The sequence below is a fragment of the Calliphora vicina genome, chromosome 2 (genome assembly GCF_958450345.1).
Source record: "Calliphora vicina chromosome 2, idCalVici1.1, whole genome shotgun sequence".
NCBI lineage: Eukaryota > Metazoa > Arthropoda > Insecta > Diptera > Calliphoridae > Calliphora > Calliphora vicina.
Window position 1 is genome coordinate 118,613,403 of NC_088781.1, and position 17,353 is coordinate 118,630,755.

General features: G+C 32.4%; 2 protein-coding genes across 2 annotated transcripts; both read left to right on the forward strand.

Annotated features, from left to right (window-relative positions):
* The first annotated feature begins 382 nt into the window (after positions 1–382).
* Positions 383–2,308, forward strand: RtcB (RtcB RNA ligase). The gene is made up of 2 exons (XM_065499892.1): positions 383–1,823; positions 1,892–2,308. Exons 1-2 carry the CDS (start codon positions 531–533, stop codon positions 2,117–2,119), a joined length of 1,521 nt encoding a protein of 506 aa, XP_065355964.1. The 5' UTR covers positions 383–530; the 3' UTR covers positions 2,120–2,308.
* A 1,654-nt stretch (positions 2,309–3,962) lies between these two features.
* LOC135951181 (uncharacterized) lies at positions 3,963–15,662 on the forward strand. The gene is made up of 7 exons (XM_065500779.1): positions 3,963–4,284; positions 4,348–5,028; positions 5,285–7,079; positions 7,577–9,693; positions 10,073–10,271; positions 13,337–13,533; positions 14,140–15,662. Exons 2-7 carry the CDS (start codon positions 4,350–4,352, stop codon positions 14,664–14,666), a joined length of 5,514 nt encoding a protein of 1,837 aa, XP_065356851.1. The 5' UTR covers positions 3,963–4,284; positions 4,348–4,349; the 3' UTR covers positions 14,667–15,662.
* Positions 15,663–17,353: the final 1,691 nt, after the last annotated feature.

Sequence of the window (17,353 nt, forward strand, 5' to 3'; positions counted from 1 at the left end):
ATGTTTGTGTTTGGATAAAATAAAGTAGACTTCGCCGCCAGAATTTTTTTTAATTTATTGTCGCACTGTTTTATTTAATAAAAACAAATAAATATATATCACCCTGTTACCATTAACACTATTCACAATAAGTTTCACCACTAAAAATCCAGTACCGTTCTACAACAACAGCATTATATTAAAGAGCAAGAGGCATTTTGTTGTTGTAAAAGAGATTTGTGTTGTCAAATCCTGCATCTTGTTTTTGTTGCTTCTGGGTCTGTTGTAGTCCTCTGCAGCCAAAACATACATCAATTTGACAGTTCGAACATCCAGAAATGAAAAAAAATAATTTAATCAGATGGTTTTGTTGTTACCATCTTATTGCTCAGAAAGATATAAAAAAAATCACCGGCTATATTTTTGCACGAAAGAAGTTAAAGCAGTGGTGAAATTATTGACTATTAGTAATAGCTTCTAATTTTGTTATCATTGTGAAATTATTGAGTATATAATTGTAGACTGAAAGGAAAAACTCCAACACAAGTAAAATGGTTGTTAGACCCTATAACGAGGAATTAAAATATTTGGAAAAAATCAGCGACTGCTGTTGGCGCATCAAGAAGGGCTTCCAGCCCAACATGAAAGTGGAAGGATGCTTTTATGTCAACGAAAACTTGGAAAAGTTAATGCTGGAAGAATTGAAAAACTCCTGCAGACCTGGTGCGGTTGGTGGTTTTTTGCCGGGTGTTAAACAAATTGCCAATGTAGCTGCTTTGCCCGGCATTGTGGGCCGCTCCATTGGTTTGCCAGACATACATTCCGGCTACGGTTTTGCCATTGGTAATATGGCTGCATTTGATATGGATGATCCCTTGTCTATTGTAAGTCCTGGAGGTGTAGGTTTCGATATTAACTGCGGCGTGCGTTTGTTGAGAACTAATCTGTATGAGAAAGATGTACAGCCTGTTAAAGAACAACTGGCCCAAAGTTTATTCGATCATATACCTGTTGGTGTAGGATCCAAAGGTATTATACCTATGAATGCCAATGATTTGGAAGAAGCCTTAGAGATGGGCATGGACTGGAGCTTACGAGAGGGTTATGTATGGGCCGAAGATAAGGAGCATTGTGAAGAGTATGGTCGGATGTTAAATGCTGATCCCTCTAAAGTCAGTTTGAGAGCCAAAAAGAGAGGTTTACCCCAGCTGGGTACTTTGGGTGCTGGTAACCATTATTGCGAAATCCAAGTGGTGGACGAAATTTACGATAAATGGAGTGCCTCAAAAATGGGCATAGAAGAGAAGGGTCAAGTATGTGTAATGATACATTCTGGCTCTAGAGGTTTTGGTCATCAAGTAGCGACTGATGCTTTGGTGCAAATGGAAAAGGCCATGAAGAGAGATAACATCGAAACAAATGATCGTCAATTGGCCTGTGCACGCATTAACTCACCCGAAGGCCAAGATTACCTTAAGGCAATGGCTTGTGCTGCTAACTTTGCTTGGGTCAATCGTAGCTCTATGACTTTCCTCACCCGCCAGGCATTCGCTAAAATGTTCCATACCACCCCCGATGATCTCGATATGCATGTTATTTATGATGTCTCGCACAACATAGCCAAAGTAGAAAATCACATTGTGGATGGCAAAGAGAAAAGACTGTTGGTACATCGTAAAGGCTCTACCCGAGCTTTTCCTCCCAACCATCCTTTGATACCTGTCGATTATCAATTGACTGGTCAACCTGTTTTAGTAGGTGGTACAATGGGTACCTGTTCCTATGTTTTAACTGGCACTGAAAAAGGCATGCAAGAAACATTTGGCTCAACCTGTCATGGAGCGGTAAGTTGAAATAATTTCTACTTTATATAAAAAGAAGAATTCTAAACATATTTTGTAATTATCTTTAGGGTCGTGCTTTATCTCGAGCAAAATCTCGCCGTAATTTAGATTATAAAGATGTTTTAGAAAAGTTAGATGAACTCGGTATTGCCATTCGTGTGGCTTCACCCAAGCTGGTTATGGAAGAAGCTCCCGAGTCGTACAAAAATGTCACCGATGTTGTTGATACTTGTCATGCTGCCGGCATTAGTAAGAAATGCGTTAAACTAAGACCCATTGCGGTAATTAAAGGTTAAGTCTGCTAGCAAAACACATATGCATGTGTTGTTTCAAAATTTATTTATAATTGCATTAAAATTTGTTTCAAATTTCCATTACTTTACAATTATTTAAACATACATAAATAATTAAAAATTCTATTTAGTTTCATAGATAAGAAAGTTTATGAAATAACATGACATAAAAATAAAGTTTTTTTATATGAATTCTTCGGTCTTTTTTATAAATTTTGAAAAGAAAAAATTCAGAGAGACAACATGGTTGCGTTTCCAGTCCCAGCTGATTATTGTTTATTTTTCTATCGTTCATCAAGGGCTTATATCCAATTAGGGATATCTGCAGAATAGATGGACCTGTAGATTTAATTGAATATACACACAAAAAAATCCATAGGTTATATTTCCTAAGAATATAGTATAAATTTAACTAAGCGCAAGGGTAGAATGGCATTTACAAAGTTTCTTAGTTAATACAACTAAAATTTTAGATAATTTCATACATACCCATTCAATTGACAACAAAATAAACAAAAACAACATCGAAAAATATACCAAACATCAAATAACTAATTCCAATAGTTATATTAACATAGTTTTTAGGTAAAGTGTATTGTTTGAATTACCTATTAGCATAGATAATAAAACTTAGTTTTTAGTTTTCATATAAAAAGAAATTAACTAATTAAGCTTAGTTAATATAGCCTCGATTATTTTTTTGTGTGTATATAATTCTAATGTTTTTCATTCCATTCATAATATAAAGACGAATTTATATAAATGCACAGCATAAAATATTTTTCTAAAATTTAGGCCTGCTGTCTTTGAACCACAAATTCCTTTTTGAATTTAACAGTACATACTTTGATATACAGTGAAGCCGGTGTTCGATACACCCCGCTTTTTTCCCTTCGAACGGCCGATAAAGAATATATGAATATTAACAGTAACAAAAATTGTGAAAATATAAACGTTGATGGGTTCTTGATATATTCCTTATTTTGTCGTAAATATTAATTACTCCGCTTTTTTACATTTTCAGAAATGTTCATATACTTTTCTTAATTTTTCAAACTACATTTCCGGGAACTACACTCGGAAATCTTAAAATCTTATTTTAAAAAATTTTAAAATAAATGTGCAAAATTTTGTGTATCCTGAAAATCAGTGTATCCTGAAAATCTTAAACTAACAAGTAAGAAAGTATGGTCGGTCAACCCCGACCATATAATACCCTACACCAAGTAAATGAGCAAAAAGATTTTTCTTTTAAAATATCAATAATTTATATTCGTGAGAGATTTTCGAAATGGGCCTTATATGGGAGCTATGACCAATTATGGACCGATCATCATGAAATCAGGTCGTGTGATTTATGTCTGTATGAAAGTTATTTAAGTTGAATTTGGTGTATATACCGACATTTTTAAGATATTTATGCACGTTAAAGTGATTTTCGGAGCTATGACTAATTATGGACCGATCGTAACAAAATTTGGTGACATGAATTTTGTATATATAAAACTTATTTGGAGCGAAATTTGTGTAGATACATGTATAAATTAAACATTTATGACCGATAATGGTCTGGGGGTATGGTGGGGGCTAGGTGAAATAATGCACCGATTTCAGCCAGTTTCAATAAGCATGGTCCTTGGGAAAGTGATTCTAAGTCGATCGGTATACTTTAACGAATTGTTAATTATTATTAAATTATATTTAATAATAAAATCCTTATTTTTATTTATTTCCCACACATCAGCGACAATTGTCGCATGTTCTGGCAACATTAAGTTGCATTTATGTTTCTCGAGTCACCCTGTAATTAAAATTTTTACTTCGACAGTGCAATAAGAAAGAACTACACAAAAAGACACGAACAACAAGAAAAAATTTTAGACATCTCTTGAAGAGGTAATTTTCTGTGAAAAACACAAAAATTTGTGTAAAAAATTAAAAAAATAGCATTTGGACGCGTTAAAATTATGAAATTCATATAAAATTAATAGCAAAAGCATCATTTAGAATAAAATTGCAAAGATTTTTCACACAAAAGTGCATGGAAAGTGTTAAAAATACATGAATTTATATATTTGGCCCCATACAAGTGAAGTTGTGTTGTAGTAGAGCAAAGAAAAAGGCGCCACCAATAAAAAAATTAACTAAAAAATTTTGCTGATAAAAAGGTAAATCTAAAATAAATACATTACATTATAGAGAAATTGTAGTAAACTAAGAAATTATTACAGAAATGCCCCGTCTGCTGGCTGCTGAGTATGTGTACTCCGGCGCTTTGGACGATGGTTATAATGACTATGTAACAACAACCACACCACCACCCACTATAGCACATGCAGCACAACAACATATAGAGACAGCTCCACAAACGCGGCAACATCAAATACCAACAATTGCGATGCCATCAAACACAATTACAGCACGTTCCATGAGTCCAGTAGCTGAGGGCAATGCTAATACACCACCACAACCATCTGGCGTAAAACTACCAGAACAAATACACACTATATCGTCTAGTGACGAGGAGGAGTTTGTTGAACAAAATACTATCGAGGACGAAATTACAAATATTTCTTCTGATGAAAGTGGTGATTTTGAGGGCTTTGATGATTATACTACCCCTAATAGTAGCGGTCTCATAAATGACGCTAGTCAGGAGGATCTTAATATTTCCAGCAATTACTTGAAACGTCATTCGCAAATTGACTACAATGAGTATCGTGAAGATTCTGAAGGTGTTGTTGAAGCCATCGAAGTTGATGATGAAGATGAGGAGATTGCCATTGGAGATGATGGCCAGATTATCTATAAGTCTAGAGAGGAAATTACTCCGACAAAGACACAAACATATCGTTATGAGCCTCATACACCAAATAAGCGACAAAAGCAAGAAACTGAGAGACATTACAATGGTAAGAAAATCTGGAACAAATCAAGAAGTTAATGAAATTTACTATATTTCTAACAAAATATGTAGAATTTAAAGAAATTCTACAATTATGAAAAAAAATCCTTGGAAGCTTTTTCCATTTTCTTATTTTTAAAATTGAATTTGTTTCCGGGGGATTTGTTTTCATAATTGAGCTGTATAAAGTAATAATTAAAAAAATATTAAAGATTTTTCTATTATGAGAAAATTTCATAAAATTCACTTGTATTCCATTTCAGCAATTTCACCGACACAGCTTAAAACACCACCGGATCAAATAGTTGAGGTTAATTCGGATTCAACCACCAATTCCTTAAAACAGAAAAGACAACAGATAAATACAAAGTTTCAGTTAAATCTAAGTCAACAACAGAATCACAAAGTCAACAATAATCCCAATAAATGTTCTACAGAATCAACAAGCGAATTTCCAGTAAGTTCACCTTCAAATCCACAACAGCCAAGAGGCGGAAAATATCCACCACGACCTCCATTGTTGAAAAATACCCTGCCAGCCGATTCATTTGAACGTCAGTTAGCCATGATAACAGCTTGTAATCCACAAATGACTTTGGCAGAGAAAATTCAAACATGGGATTGTGATGAAGAACTCAGTGATGTGGAGGATGTTAATATGTTCGATGAAGAGTTCAAACGCGTGGAGAAACAGAAGAAATTAGATATAAAACAACGCGAAAAAAGTGGACGCATTAAAAACACCGAAATTAAAATCTACGATTTCTTAGCATTTCGCCAAATGTTACTCAGAAATATGAAGGAACAAAAAAATCAAAAATATGTCAGTGGTCAGAGTGGAGGAGGTGGTTTTGGAGTGTCTGGTAATAAATGTATAGAATCATCGGGTAGTGAATCAAGTAAAAGTGTTATTCACGTTGATGATAGACCAACAACTTCAGCAGTGGCCCAACAACAATTACAGCAAAGGCGTTCTAAACCTCAAATAAATTTGGAAACGGGAGAACCTAAGAAACGTTTGGTGAAAGAAGCCCCCAAAAGAAACCAAAATTCCACAACACCACCACAGACATCGTCTTCGGACAATGATAGAGATTGTTTTCAAAACTCAAAAAATCAAGCAGCTCACAATAAGCTCAACTCCCGTCAAATCCACCTACATGGCAAGTTATGTCCCAGCAGTTCTGAGGAAGCCATTAGCCAGGACGTACCTGCGCATGTGCTATTGAAAACAAACAATAAATGTGCTTCAGCTAACGTGAAAAATGTGCGAAAAAAATCACTAACCCAACCGCAACCACCAGCAAAATCCAGTGAAACCACCACAACATTGACAAAAAACCCAAGAATTGCAACTGAAGAAGAAATAGATTCGGTTTTTCGGCTACACCGGCTTAACCGTGAACGAGATAAATATAACTCGTCATTATTACATGAAGTAGAAGAGCAGCCCTCAAGTATAATACAAATGCGTTTGGATTTTGCAAATGACACAAACAAAACCAAAAATTTAATGGAAAAAAAGCAGGAACTTTTTAAAACGCCCATTATACCGCAAAAGTATTTAGCAAACTCAACACTGACAGCAGAAAATCAAAGACAAACTTGTTTATCACCCACAAAAAACGTCATAACAGCAAATGAAGAGATTAGCCAGGAAAGTCCTCAACTTTTGAATGCATCAATAAAATCAACGGAAGAGTTTAAAAATGATAGCAGCACCGAGAAGTTAGAAAAACAAACAGATAATGATGATTTAGCTGGTGTCTATCATCAGCAGCATGAGTTTTGTAATTATTTGGGATTAACCGGTATGTCGACGGCCACAGCTATGGCCAATGCGGTGGCGGAATTGGCTCAATGCAATTTAGCCAGACGCTCTATGCGTGTCCTACGTCAGCAACAACAGGAACGTCGTGACAAATCCGCCAAAGAGGAAAAGCAACTAGAAGCTTTGAAATTGAAACAACTTAAGGAATTGCGAAAGCGTGAAAGGGGTGGTAGTGATGTTATACCGGTAATGGAGACGGAGCCAACGGCAAACAAAAGTGATGAAGGGTAGGTGTAAATAAATATTTAATAAAAAACATATATGTTTGTTGATATTGTGTTCATGGAATGTTTTTGAATTCTTCGCCTTGAGTGACTGTTTTTATAAAAAGTTCTTTCATGGGCAAAAACTTTCGGTCGATACAGTTGTCGCTGAGTTGACAATTTTTGGCCGAGTAAAAATTATGTCGTTCCGGAACGAAGCTCCAATTGTCGCGGGAAAAGCCTTGAGTTGTAGGTAGAATTTCTAATTTCCCACACTTTTTCCATTCCCGGTAATGCCCGCAAATTTTTTCATACTAAAACAAATAAATAAGCCAGTAAATGTTTCAAATAATCGGTTAAAATTTAATAATCTATATTCATATATTCTTTATATTAAACGATTTAAGAGATCTGAATAATTTATAAATTCAACCAATTTAGATATACATTGATTTCTGAGCATTATAATTTATCCATTCACAATCCTCTAATCTTATTTTTTCTCTGTCTTTCTTTTCCAGCTCTCATTCACAAACATCAGAACCCACTACTTCTGTACAAGAACCTAAACAAAAAACTAGCAACAATTCTACTACAAAATCATCAACTAAATCTCAAAATTCGTTTACCATCATCAAGAATGAACCAGAAATTAAAATTCTTTGTCATATAGCGGCTAAAAGTAAGGATGAAGCCGCTAAACTTTCCCAAGAATGTGTCAAGGAAATTACACAACCCATACGGGAAACATTAATGCGTCAAGCTAAAATACGGAAATCCATAATTAAACCCTTAGAAAAAAGCGAGGAGGATGAACATGATGAAGAAAAGAATAATGGAAATAGTAATACAATTGACAACAAAATATTGCAAATTATAAAAGAACAAAAGACTGATTGTGTTGAGGAAATAGCTATGAGAGACATGGAAACTCCAAAAAGGACTTTAAGATCTCCTAGATTGTCCATTGGCAAAGCCGCCTTAAAAACTACCAAAAGTAGATCTCAAATTCTCAATGAATCAAAGGAGACAGTACAAAATCATGAAACATCTGCTTTTGTTTGTAAACTTGAATGTATGGGTGACACTATGTCCGATATCAAAAGCGTAGCAAACAAATGTGCTACTTCCTGCATAAATGTGGAAGATTTTATTAAAGACGAAATGTTAGAACAAAATTCAAATGGCGATGACATAAGTTTAGTTAAGACGGGTAAACATTTAATATCATCAACCCCCAGTATAATCCAGCAAAAACTGCAAATGGCTTTAGAGGAGTCGCGCAAATCTAAGCCCAGCATCTTCATAGTACAATCGTTGGAATGTAAAAAAGATCAAGCCAAGTCATTGGAAAATTTACATTCCTTAAACACACCCTTAACTGAAGTACAAGGACACCAAGTAATAAAGAAGGCGCTAAAGAAATCTCTTAAAGTAGAAACTAAATTTAACAAAAATAATATAAAGAAAGTTTTGAAAACTCACAAAGGCAAAAAATATCCCACCTCCAAGCGACAATTGCGTAAGCGTAAAATAATTGTTATTAAAACAATAAAACCAAAACAAAAGTCCTATGCCAGTTTAAATGAAATTAAAAGAGAACTACGTTCATCGCCTAGAATTAATGAAATTCAAAGGCTAGATTCTCGTCTGCATAAAAATGTTAACAACAAACAAAAGTATATGCCCAATAAATCATCTGTTTCCAATGAGACAAAAAGTTATCGCACTGTACATACAGAAACCAAAGATTTGGAAATTTATCTTGATAAACATAATAGTCAAACCAAGACGCGTTTAATGGCTAAAGCCTCTGCTTTGCTTGAACGATCACGCATGACTTTGCGTGGTAGTTGTAAAGCGGTAATTAATAAATCTAAGCTTACATCACAAATTAAAAGATCGAAACTCAATTTTCGTGGCAGTAGAACACAAATTTTAAGACCCAGAATTGACGACACAACAAGTGAAAAAAGAAAATTTAAATCAATATCAACATCGGCAAAATTATTACAAATGCCAACGTTACAGGAAATAGTGACAGCAAATAAAACACCAGAACTAGCTAATATTCCATCAGTAAACTTGTTAGAAAATGAAAATGTCGTAGTCTCATCCACCACCAATACATATGACGAACGGCCATCTCACGAACCTTTGCCCACACAATCCCCCATTACTTTAAGATCCCTACATAATGCAGCTTCCTATGTCATTGCCTCTTCGCCCATGGAAACCAAAGATCAATTTACACAATGCAGTAGCAACAGCGGTGTACAATATCTTAACACGGCGCCCTTGCCCGTACAAACTATGCGTAATCCTTTGAAATCTGATCACGGTGTTGTTCTTTACATGTACCATGAATTAGATATATTGATTGTAATACAGGAACGTTTAGTTAGTTTTTGGAAATGCTCAAAACTGATTAATATTTTAGCTACGTTACCTACGAGTAAACCAGCTTGTACTCATAATTCAGTATTACAGAGTGAAACAATAACAATGCCGAAACTAAATAATGTAGAGCATTGTTGCAATAATCAACTGCGACAGCCTGCCTCATCATCAACTCTAATGGAGCCGAATACCGGTGGTGAATGGATACAATTAGGGGAGTTGCGCCGTTTAAATTATGGTAAGTTTCAGTTTAAAGTTATCATAATGTCATGCTTCGTAATACGCTTGAAATACTTGTGATCGTGATTACACAAAAAAATCAATCAGATATCGCTGAAATTGATTTCAGATTCTTAATTAAATAAATACCGACATTATGTATGTGGTAAATTTCCCTTACAAATGTAGCAATTCTAGGAAAAATATTATTGTTTGCAAAGACCACAACAACAAAATATATATATTATTGAAATCCTTGCAAAATTATTGAGTGTATGCATCTGCTATACTGATATAAGTTTTGGGTCCGTAAGATATCTGGGTCCTTCCATCCTTATCTATAATGATCCAGAATATATATACTTTTTAATTAAAATAACTTTTTCGACTATTTGCAGACTTTGAAATCTCAGTACCTTTTGCAAATCGCATTTGTCTACACAATTCCACACCCATCTATTTAGAAATGCGCGCACAACAATTGCCTAAAAATCAACGTGATTGTAATTTACTTTCAATGTATATAAATATTTATTATTATCATGATGAGGATATGATTGCTAAATGCAATTCCATACCATTGGATACAATACAAAGGTAAGTTTTGTGATTTATTTAGTACTTTTTTTTGTTAAAAAAAACTTACAAAAACTAACATTTAAAATTAACAATATAATTCATTCAAGAATTTAAAAATGTTTGAAAAAATACAATAGAGAAATATTGAAATTAAAATGTCCGACTGAAACCGGGTTTTTTGCAGAACAAAACAGAACTGCAAACCGAAACTTTTTAAAGTTTTCCGAAATAATTTAATTTAAGAATATGTTTTAGCTCATTTTAAGGTGAACAGAAAAGTGTTTATTGACGAAACAGTTTTTCTATATGCTTTTTAAATATCTATCTATAAAACTCATTAACACAGAGACCAGTTATGTCTTAACTTAAAGTTTATTTTGTCACTTTTCAGTTAAATTTAACCGTTTAAGGCTTTAAATGGAAGAAATTACGATAGTTATAATTATAATAAATAATTGAAAGACAAGCAGAAATTTGAAGTTGCTCTTATTTTGTATGTAATTAATATATTGACTTAAGAATGAGGGATTTACAATAGATGGTGTATCTTTTGAACGTGGTTTTTGTTTTTTAATAACTTTATTCTCACTTTGTTGTTGAACATTATAGTGTAAACAACAATGTTGTTTTTTGCTTCGAAAATGTCGAATTTTGTGCCAACTAAACGACATATCGCACTTGTTCCTCTAAAGGGAGTCAACTCAAAATTTACAAATTTTCAGTAGAGGCAAAAAACTGTTTTTTTTGGAATATTTACAATGAAAGTTGAAAACAATTATGGCATTGTAAAGATATATGAGTAAGAAGTATACAACGGTAGTTGTTTTTGTAATTTTTTCAGGGATTATTGAAAAATAACAAGTTTTTTGAGTTGTTCCCCTTTATGTGAAATTTGTTCATTTATATAGTGGTGTCATTTCATGTTGTGCCAGTTTAACTGAGAATTCTGTTTAGTTCTAATAAACATGTCACTTATGGTTAAAAATGTCAAACTTATGTATCCTAAAGTAAATCAAATTTATATTATTCAGTTTAAAATGGTTTAATTAATGTTTATTCACATACATACATAACAAAAAATAGTAATTAAATTTAAAAATGAATGAAAGTTAGATATCTATTATGTTTTTGTAGTACGATTCGTAATACTCTTTTGGAATGATGTTTTTTTTACCAGTTCACTTATGACTACTTTTATAATTTCCGATAATGGTAACTTTTCGGAATAAGCAAAGCAAAGCCTGAAAGGAGAAAAATGGTTAATTTTTTTACAACTTGTATTGCTAATTTTAATTAATAAAAACTTACTTAAGATTATTCCAATCGTCAGAAGACTTTAAGTTTTTTTTTTACATACACCTTGTCAAATTTTGTTTCTTTATAAGATGTTTTGTATAAAAACGAATCTAAGTTATCCTTTTCTACTCGTAGAACTTTAATGTTATTCCATTTAACTTTTTTCTTTTTCGACTAATTGCTTCTTCTACCTGATTTTCGAAGTCCAAAGAACTGCTTTCAGAAACTGCCGATGTATGAAACTCGTCCTCAGAATTGTCTATGAATGGATCCTCCGTACTATCATCGCTATTCTCAGCGAAATTAGCTGAATAGTGTTCTAGATTCGCGCACGTCATCGTCAAAAATTTAAGTTTTTATGTAAACCAGGCGAGAATTGTTCAAAATAATTATTTTTTTGTGCTATTTCTATTGTAAAACAAATTAACAAGTTTTGTTTAATGAAAAAACTAAGAATTAAAATCATGGACTATAAGTAAGTTTTGCTGTTTTTTTAAGGTTTTTGTATAGTGACTAGCTAAAACTCGGATGGGAAAATACTGTAATAATTTTAAGAAAATCGGTCCAGCATTTAGCAGTCTATAGAGTTCAGACATACATGCATACAAATGTACAAGCGCACATTCAGTTTTTTGTATATAGTTTAAAATGTCACAATAATTTCATAAATATAGAAACAAAACGAAATATAACAGCACAATAAACTTACATATAACAACTAAAAAGAGACAACACAAAATCGAACATTATCAAAGTAAACCGATGTGACATAAACACTAGCACAACTTAAAATATTTCTCTTTAGTAGAAACACAACTGATATGAATTCAGCTTACATTTGGGGACAACTCAAAATATTTCTCTTTAGTTGACACTGGAGAAGCTACTTTTATATCAAGAAGAGGGATACAACTGTATTTTTTTTGGCGAAAGAGTAGAGAAAATGATGTAAGATTTTTACAGCGGGTAGATATGACCACTGTACATCGATTTCCTGCAAAAAGTGAAAATTTAAAAATTTTGAGTTGACGCTCTTTAGAGGAACCAGTGCGATATGCTGTATGTTTTTACTTCTTCAATTTGAAAAAAAGTGCCACTGAAACACACCTATTGCTCACCAAAGCTTATGGTGAATGTGTTCCATCGGTTTCATCGTGCGAGAGATGGTTTGTTCGATTCACAAGTAGTGATTTTTACACGGAAGACAAGGATCGCCCAGGCTAGCCAAAAAAAAAAGTGTGAAGACCAAGAATTGGAGGTATTACACATGAAGATTGTTTTCAAACTGAACAATAGTTTGCAAAATTATTGGGAGCTACTCATTCAGCAATTTCTGTAAATTTTGTAAGCATTGCCATACTTTTCAGTAAAAAATTTTATAAAAATAGTAAAAAACTTTTTTTTTGAAAATTTTAAAAGAAGAAGTGAAATAATTAAAGTAAATGATGTTAATAAAGCAAATAAAAAAACAAGGGCTGTGCTGAATTGTTTTTATTTTATTTTTCAGCTGTTTCTGCTTTGGCAGTTCTTACTTAAGTTTAACTCGCCACTGCGGCTCAGTTAAACCTAGATTATATACTACATAAACAATAAGTGAGAAACTCAATTTTTAGTTTAAGCTAGGTAGGTCTAAACAAAGAATGTAGATTATCTTTATCCCAAAAACTAGCTCTTAATGTTTATGTTTCCTTGAACCCTGGGATTGGATTTTACAATATTTACGGCGAATACGGTTTGTTTTAAAATCTTAAATTCTATTTTTTTTTTATTTTCTTTTTATACTACAGTGATATACATTCAGTGAACTATACAACATTAATAGATTCACGTTATTTCATTATGACATGGCCCCAGGAAAATCTTCTTGGCAAAACGCGTTCCGGTTTATGTAAATATTCGTTAACGCCACAGTTGGATACTCTGGCCAGTATTAGAGAGTTCAAAAGTATGCGTCATACAGTACGTTATTTGGAGTGCATGAGTGGTAAGTTTATCTAACTACTTACATGAATAAAATGTCTCTGGGTTCGATCGAAATAGAATTGATAATAAATATATTATTCTAAACTAATGGCTCGATTGAAAAATAAGCTTTCATAATATGAAATTAGTAAACAGAATGTTTAGATACATGGCTGCAAAACTTTGTAGAGCTCGTAACTTGTAGAAAAATGTACAGATTTCTATTAATTTTACTTTGTAATAGAGCAAAAAGTAAAATAAAGGAAATTCTAAGTTATATCTTATACTTTAAAATATATTCATGTTTAATTTAAATTTCAATCAATCAATCCGCCTAGTGAAAAATAATCAAAGGCAAACATTTTAATTGAATATAAAAAATGCCTAAATACACCACTGGTAGTCGACTTTGGCACCCTGTATCTCATCTTGTATTTTAATTTTCTGAAAGCTTATGTCCTCTATGATTCGTTCTTACATCATTTTGCAAGCGGGCCAGTACTTTAAAATATACAGCTTTATAATCACTTTTTTCGATCGACCCCACTGTGTGGCGTAACAATGAAAATCTAGTTTTGCTTGGATTTGAACTCACATTACTATTCTCTTAACTTTTATTAAATTCCAGATGACAAATTGATCGGCTTTGGTGAGACTCAGGTCACAATATGGGATCATCGTAGCGGTGATGTTCTAATGAATTTTGATCTCGAAATCCCAATGGGTAAAAATCTCGGCTCCATTTACTTCTCCAGCCAAGATATCGAACAAAATAATATGTTGATCTTACATCAGTTTCGCGACTTTCAAAACGATACCCCACCAGAACTAATGACTCTAGCATGTACCATAACACATGCTCAGCCATCGTATCGTGTATTGCAGGAGATACGCTTACCAATGCCAGCTTTTAAAACCATAAAAAGTTCAATCAATAGCGGTGATCATTTAGTGGTAACCGGACAAAATGACGATGAATTGTGGATTTGTGCAACGAATCCCAGATTAATCACTTTAATAAATACAATAGAAAATAGTAAACGATTTTACAATCGCGAAAGATCACAATTAATTGAGCTAACTGAGAAAACGCTTAATATTAATACATTAGCCAATCATATTTTACAATTAGCTGCTGGTAAATATGAAGCATAAATACAACTCTATACGTACATAATGTAAGTAATATTTATAAAGGCATGGTAAACATTGCTTTTCTTTTTAGTAACAAACAAATATTCGTGATATTGCTTTGTTATATAAAAACAAATTGTTTTGAACAAAATTTTGTTAAAAAATCTGTTTTTTTATACTTGTGTTTTCAACATATTTTTGGCTTTTTAGTGTTAAAGTATTTTTAAAATTCAAAATTGTTTTTTTTTTGCAAAATATAAAAAATATAAGTACTTTTATAAGGTTTAAGAAAATGTAACAAGCTGATTCTAATGTATAAATCATAAACATGTATTTGAAATATATACTATCTAAAAATGAAGCAAACAAAATGTAAAATATTTAAAAAAAAAAAATCATTCTAAAATATATCACTACTTACTAAAACTGTATAAACCTTAAATAGTTTCTAAATACTTTTAAAATCAGTGTCTGAGACACTATTTTCATTATTTTTCTTTCGTATTTTACATATACATAATTAGTTTTAATATTAATTAATTATGTTTTTTAATAATTTCCTAACACGATATACAATAATAATTTAGAAGAAAGTTTAGGAATTATATCTTATTATATAGCGGGGAGTGTGAGGAAGACATTTAGTTAACAAATGTGTTAAAAAAAAACCTCAGAAATGGTTATAGTTCTAGAAGTAATTAAAAAAAATTAAAATTTCATTTTTAATATACAATTTTTGGGGATTTTTCTTAGAGTGTTTCCTGGCGCGTTTCAAAGTTATGTCTTTAATAGGAAAAACGAGATGTTGACCACTTTTTCGTCAAACCCTTAAGGCCACTTAAGGCCTCCTCATGTCTAGAAGAATTTGCTGAACGATTTATAAAATGGTAATATTTTGTGCTTGAAATGTTCCAAACAAATTAAAAAATAAAATATTGATTACAAATCAATTTTTAAAAGACTTGTTTTTGAAAATGTATCTCCAGATTTGAATTACCAAAATTTTATTAAGTATTGTCATTTAATATGTTTACAATTTTAAATATATCTTTAATTAGCAAGGTTTCTAATTAATTAAACTCAAATTTTTATTACACTTTCCATAAAAACCTTTGATAAATTTAAAAACTGTTTATGAATATGGTGATTTATATCTAAATGTCTTCTTCATCTTTTAATTGATTTTGAATTAGGCTTCTTTTTAACTATCGTAGCCATTTATAATAATTACACTAATAAGAAAATTGTTCAATATTTTCGTAGTGTAATTCTAGCTTCACTTAAGAAATTTGTGCTGCTTTTTCTCGTTTTTTGTTTGTTTTATTTGTATTTTCATATTTTATGTAAAAATTAAGAAATAATACATTTTTCATTATTTTTTAATTTGTTATAATTTTTTTTTTTCAAAAAAATGTGTGTATCAAGTCGTTTTATTTAACTCTTTTTTTATATCTTAGTTATAGTTTTTTTTGTTATTCATCCCATTTAGTTTTAAACATCTTTTAAAAGAACTTATTAAATATTTAGTAACTATAAAAGTAAAACAAAAATAATAGTAATAATAATAACACTAGAAAATAAAACATGAAGTCAATAAAATTGAATGTGTATTTAAACTGTGTGTTAAATAATTTGTTAATTTGATTTGGAAAATTAGTTTTAATTTTCCATAAAAGTTTTTCTTCATAAGTAAGTAAATACCTTTAGTTATAAAAAATCGTCACATTTTTCGACGAATTGCTATGGTCACTACTTATGTTGAGGTAGTTGGGTTGAGAGGTTAAGGTTATGTACAGCCGATTGAAACTGCCTAAACGCAACATTATGGACCATATGTGCAGACGCCACAGATACACACTACATTCACAGAGACGCTGTTAATTCGGCGGTAGCTGGACACCGCATGTGTGTCGTACATGGATGCCGACATTGCAGATACGTAGAAGAATCCGCCGTGGAAATCGAGAGTAGTCAGAATGGAGCAACAGGCTTAATGCCTACTGGTTTAGCATAGACACCGTGCCTTCCCCAATTTATTCTCAGCACAGATCACGGTCCTTATGATAGGCCCCATATTTTCAACTATCCATCCAACCCAACTTCATTTTGTCCCGCTGAGTTATGAAGTAAACCATGGTCAGTAGAAAGCAAAACAATTCGGATGTACGAATAAATCCATTTACCTGTCGTTCATTCCCAATAGATGTAGTAGATGCAGAATGATATTCATGGCTGCTTGCGGTGTGTTTCTTGCACTCCGGAGATAGCAAGCGAGGCGCATCTCTGAAACTTGGCCAGTGTCTTCATAAGACAATCTATTCTCATTGCCTCAAACCATACAGTACAACCATTAGTTATCATTCCCACGACAGCCGGTTCTAGGCACCGGCATGACCCGAGTTCAATAGGCCAAGGGCTGTCAACTCAGTAACAACTGCTGCTACAATAACAACAACCATTAGTTATGATAGGTCTTATCACTAATGGATAGAAGGAATTCCTGAGCAATTTACTGTCTAATAAAACTTCTAAATACTTTGCTTCGCGAGCTAGTGCATTCTACTTTATCTCCACTATAGTGACTGCTGCATCTACCCGAAGAATTTTCAATTTATTTCAAATTTATCAGCTTAAATTTTAAGATTGTAAAATAACAAAGGGTTAATTAACGAATTATCGAAATATACCCAGCAAAAACTTTAAAGTTT

Excerpts from the sequence above, each read along its gene's own strand:
- RtcB (XM_065499892.1), top strand. The coding sequence starts at position 531 with ATGGTTGTTAGACCCTATAACGAGGAATTAAAATATTTGGAAAAAATC. Across the intron at positions 1,824-1,891 it reads GCTCAACCTGTCATGGAGCG|GGTCGTGCTTTATCTCGAGC; the intron begins GTAAGTTGAAAT and ends AATTATCTTTAG.
- LOC135951181 (XM_065500779.1), top strand. The coding sequence starts at position 4,350 with ATGCCCCGTCTGCTGGCTGCTGAGTATGTGTACTCCGGCGCTTTGGAC. Across the intron at positions 7,080-7,576 it reads GCAAACAAAAGTGATGAAGG|CTCTCATTCACAAACATCAG; the intron begins GTAGGTGTAAAT and ends TTTCTTTTCCAG. Across the intron at positions 13,534-14,139 it reads TTATTTGGAGTGCATGAGTG|ATGACAAATTGATCGGCTTT; the intron begins GTAAGTTTATCT and ends ATTAAATTCCAG.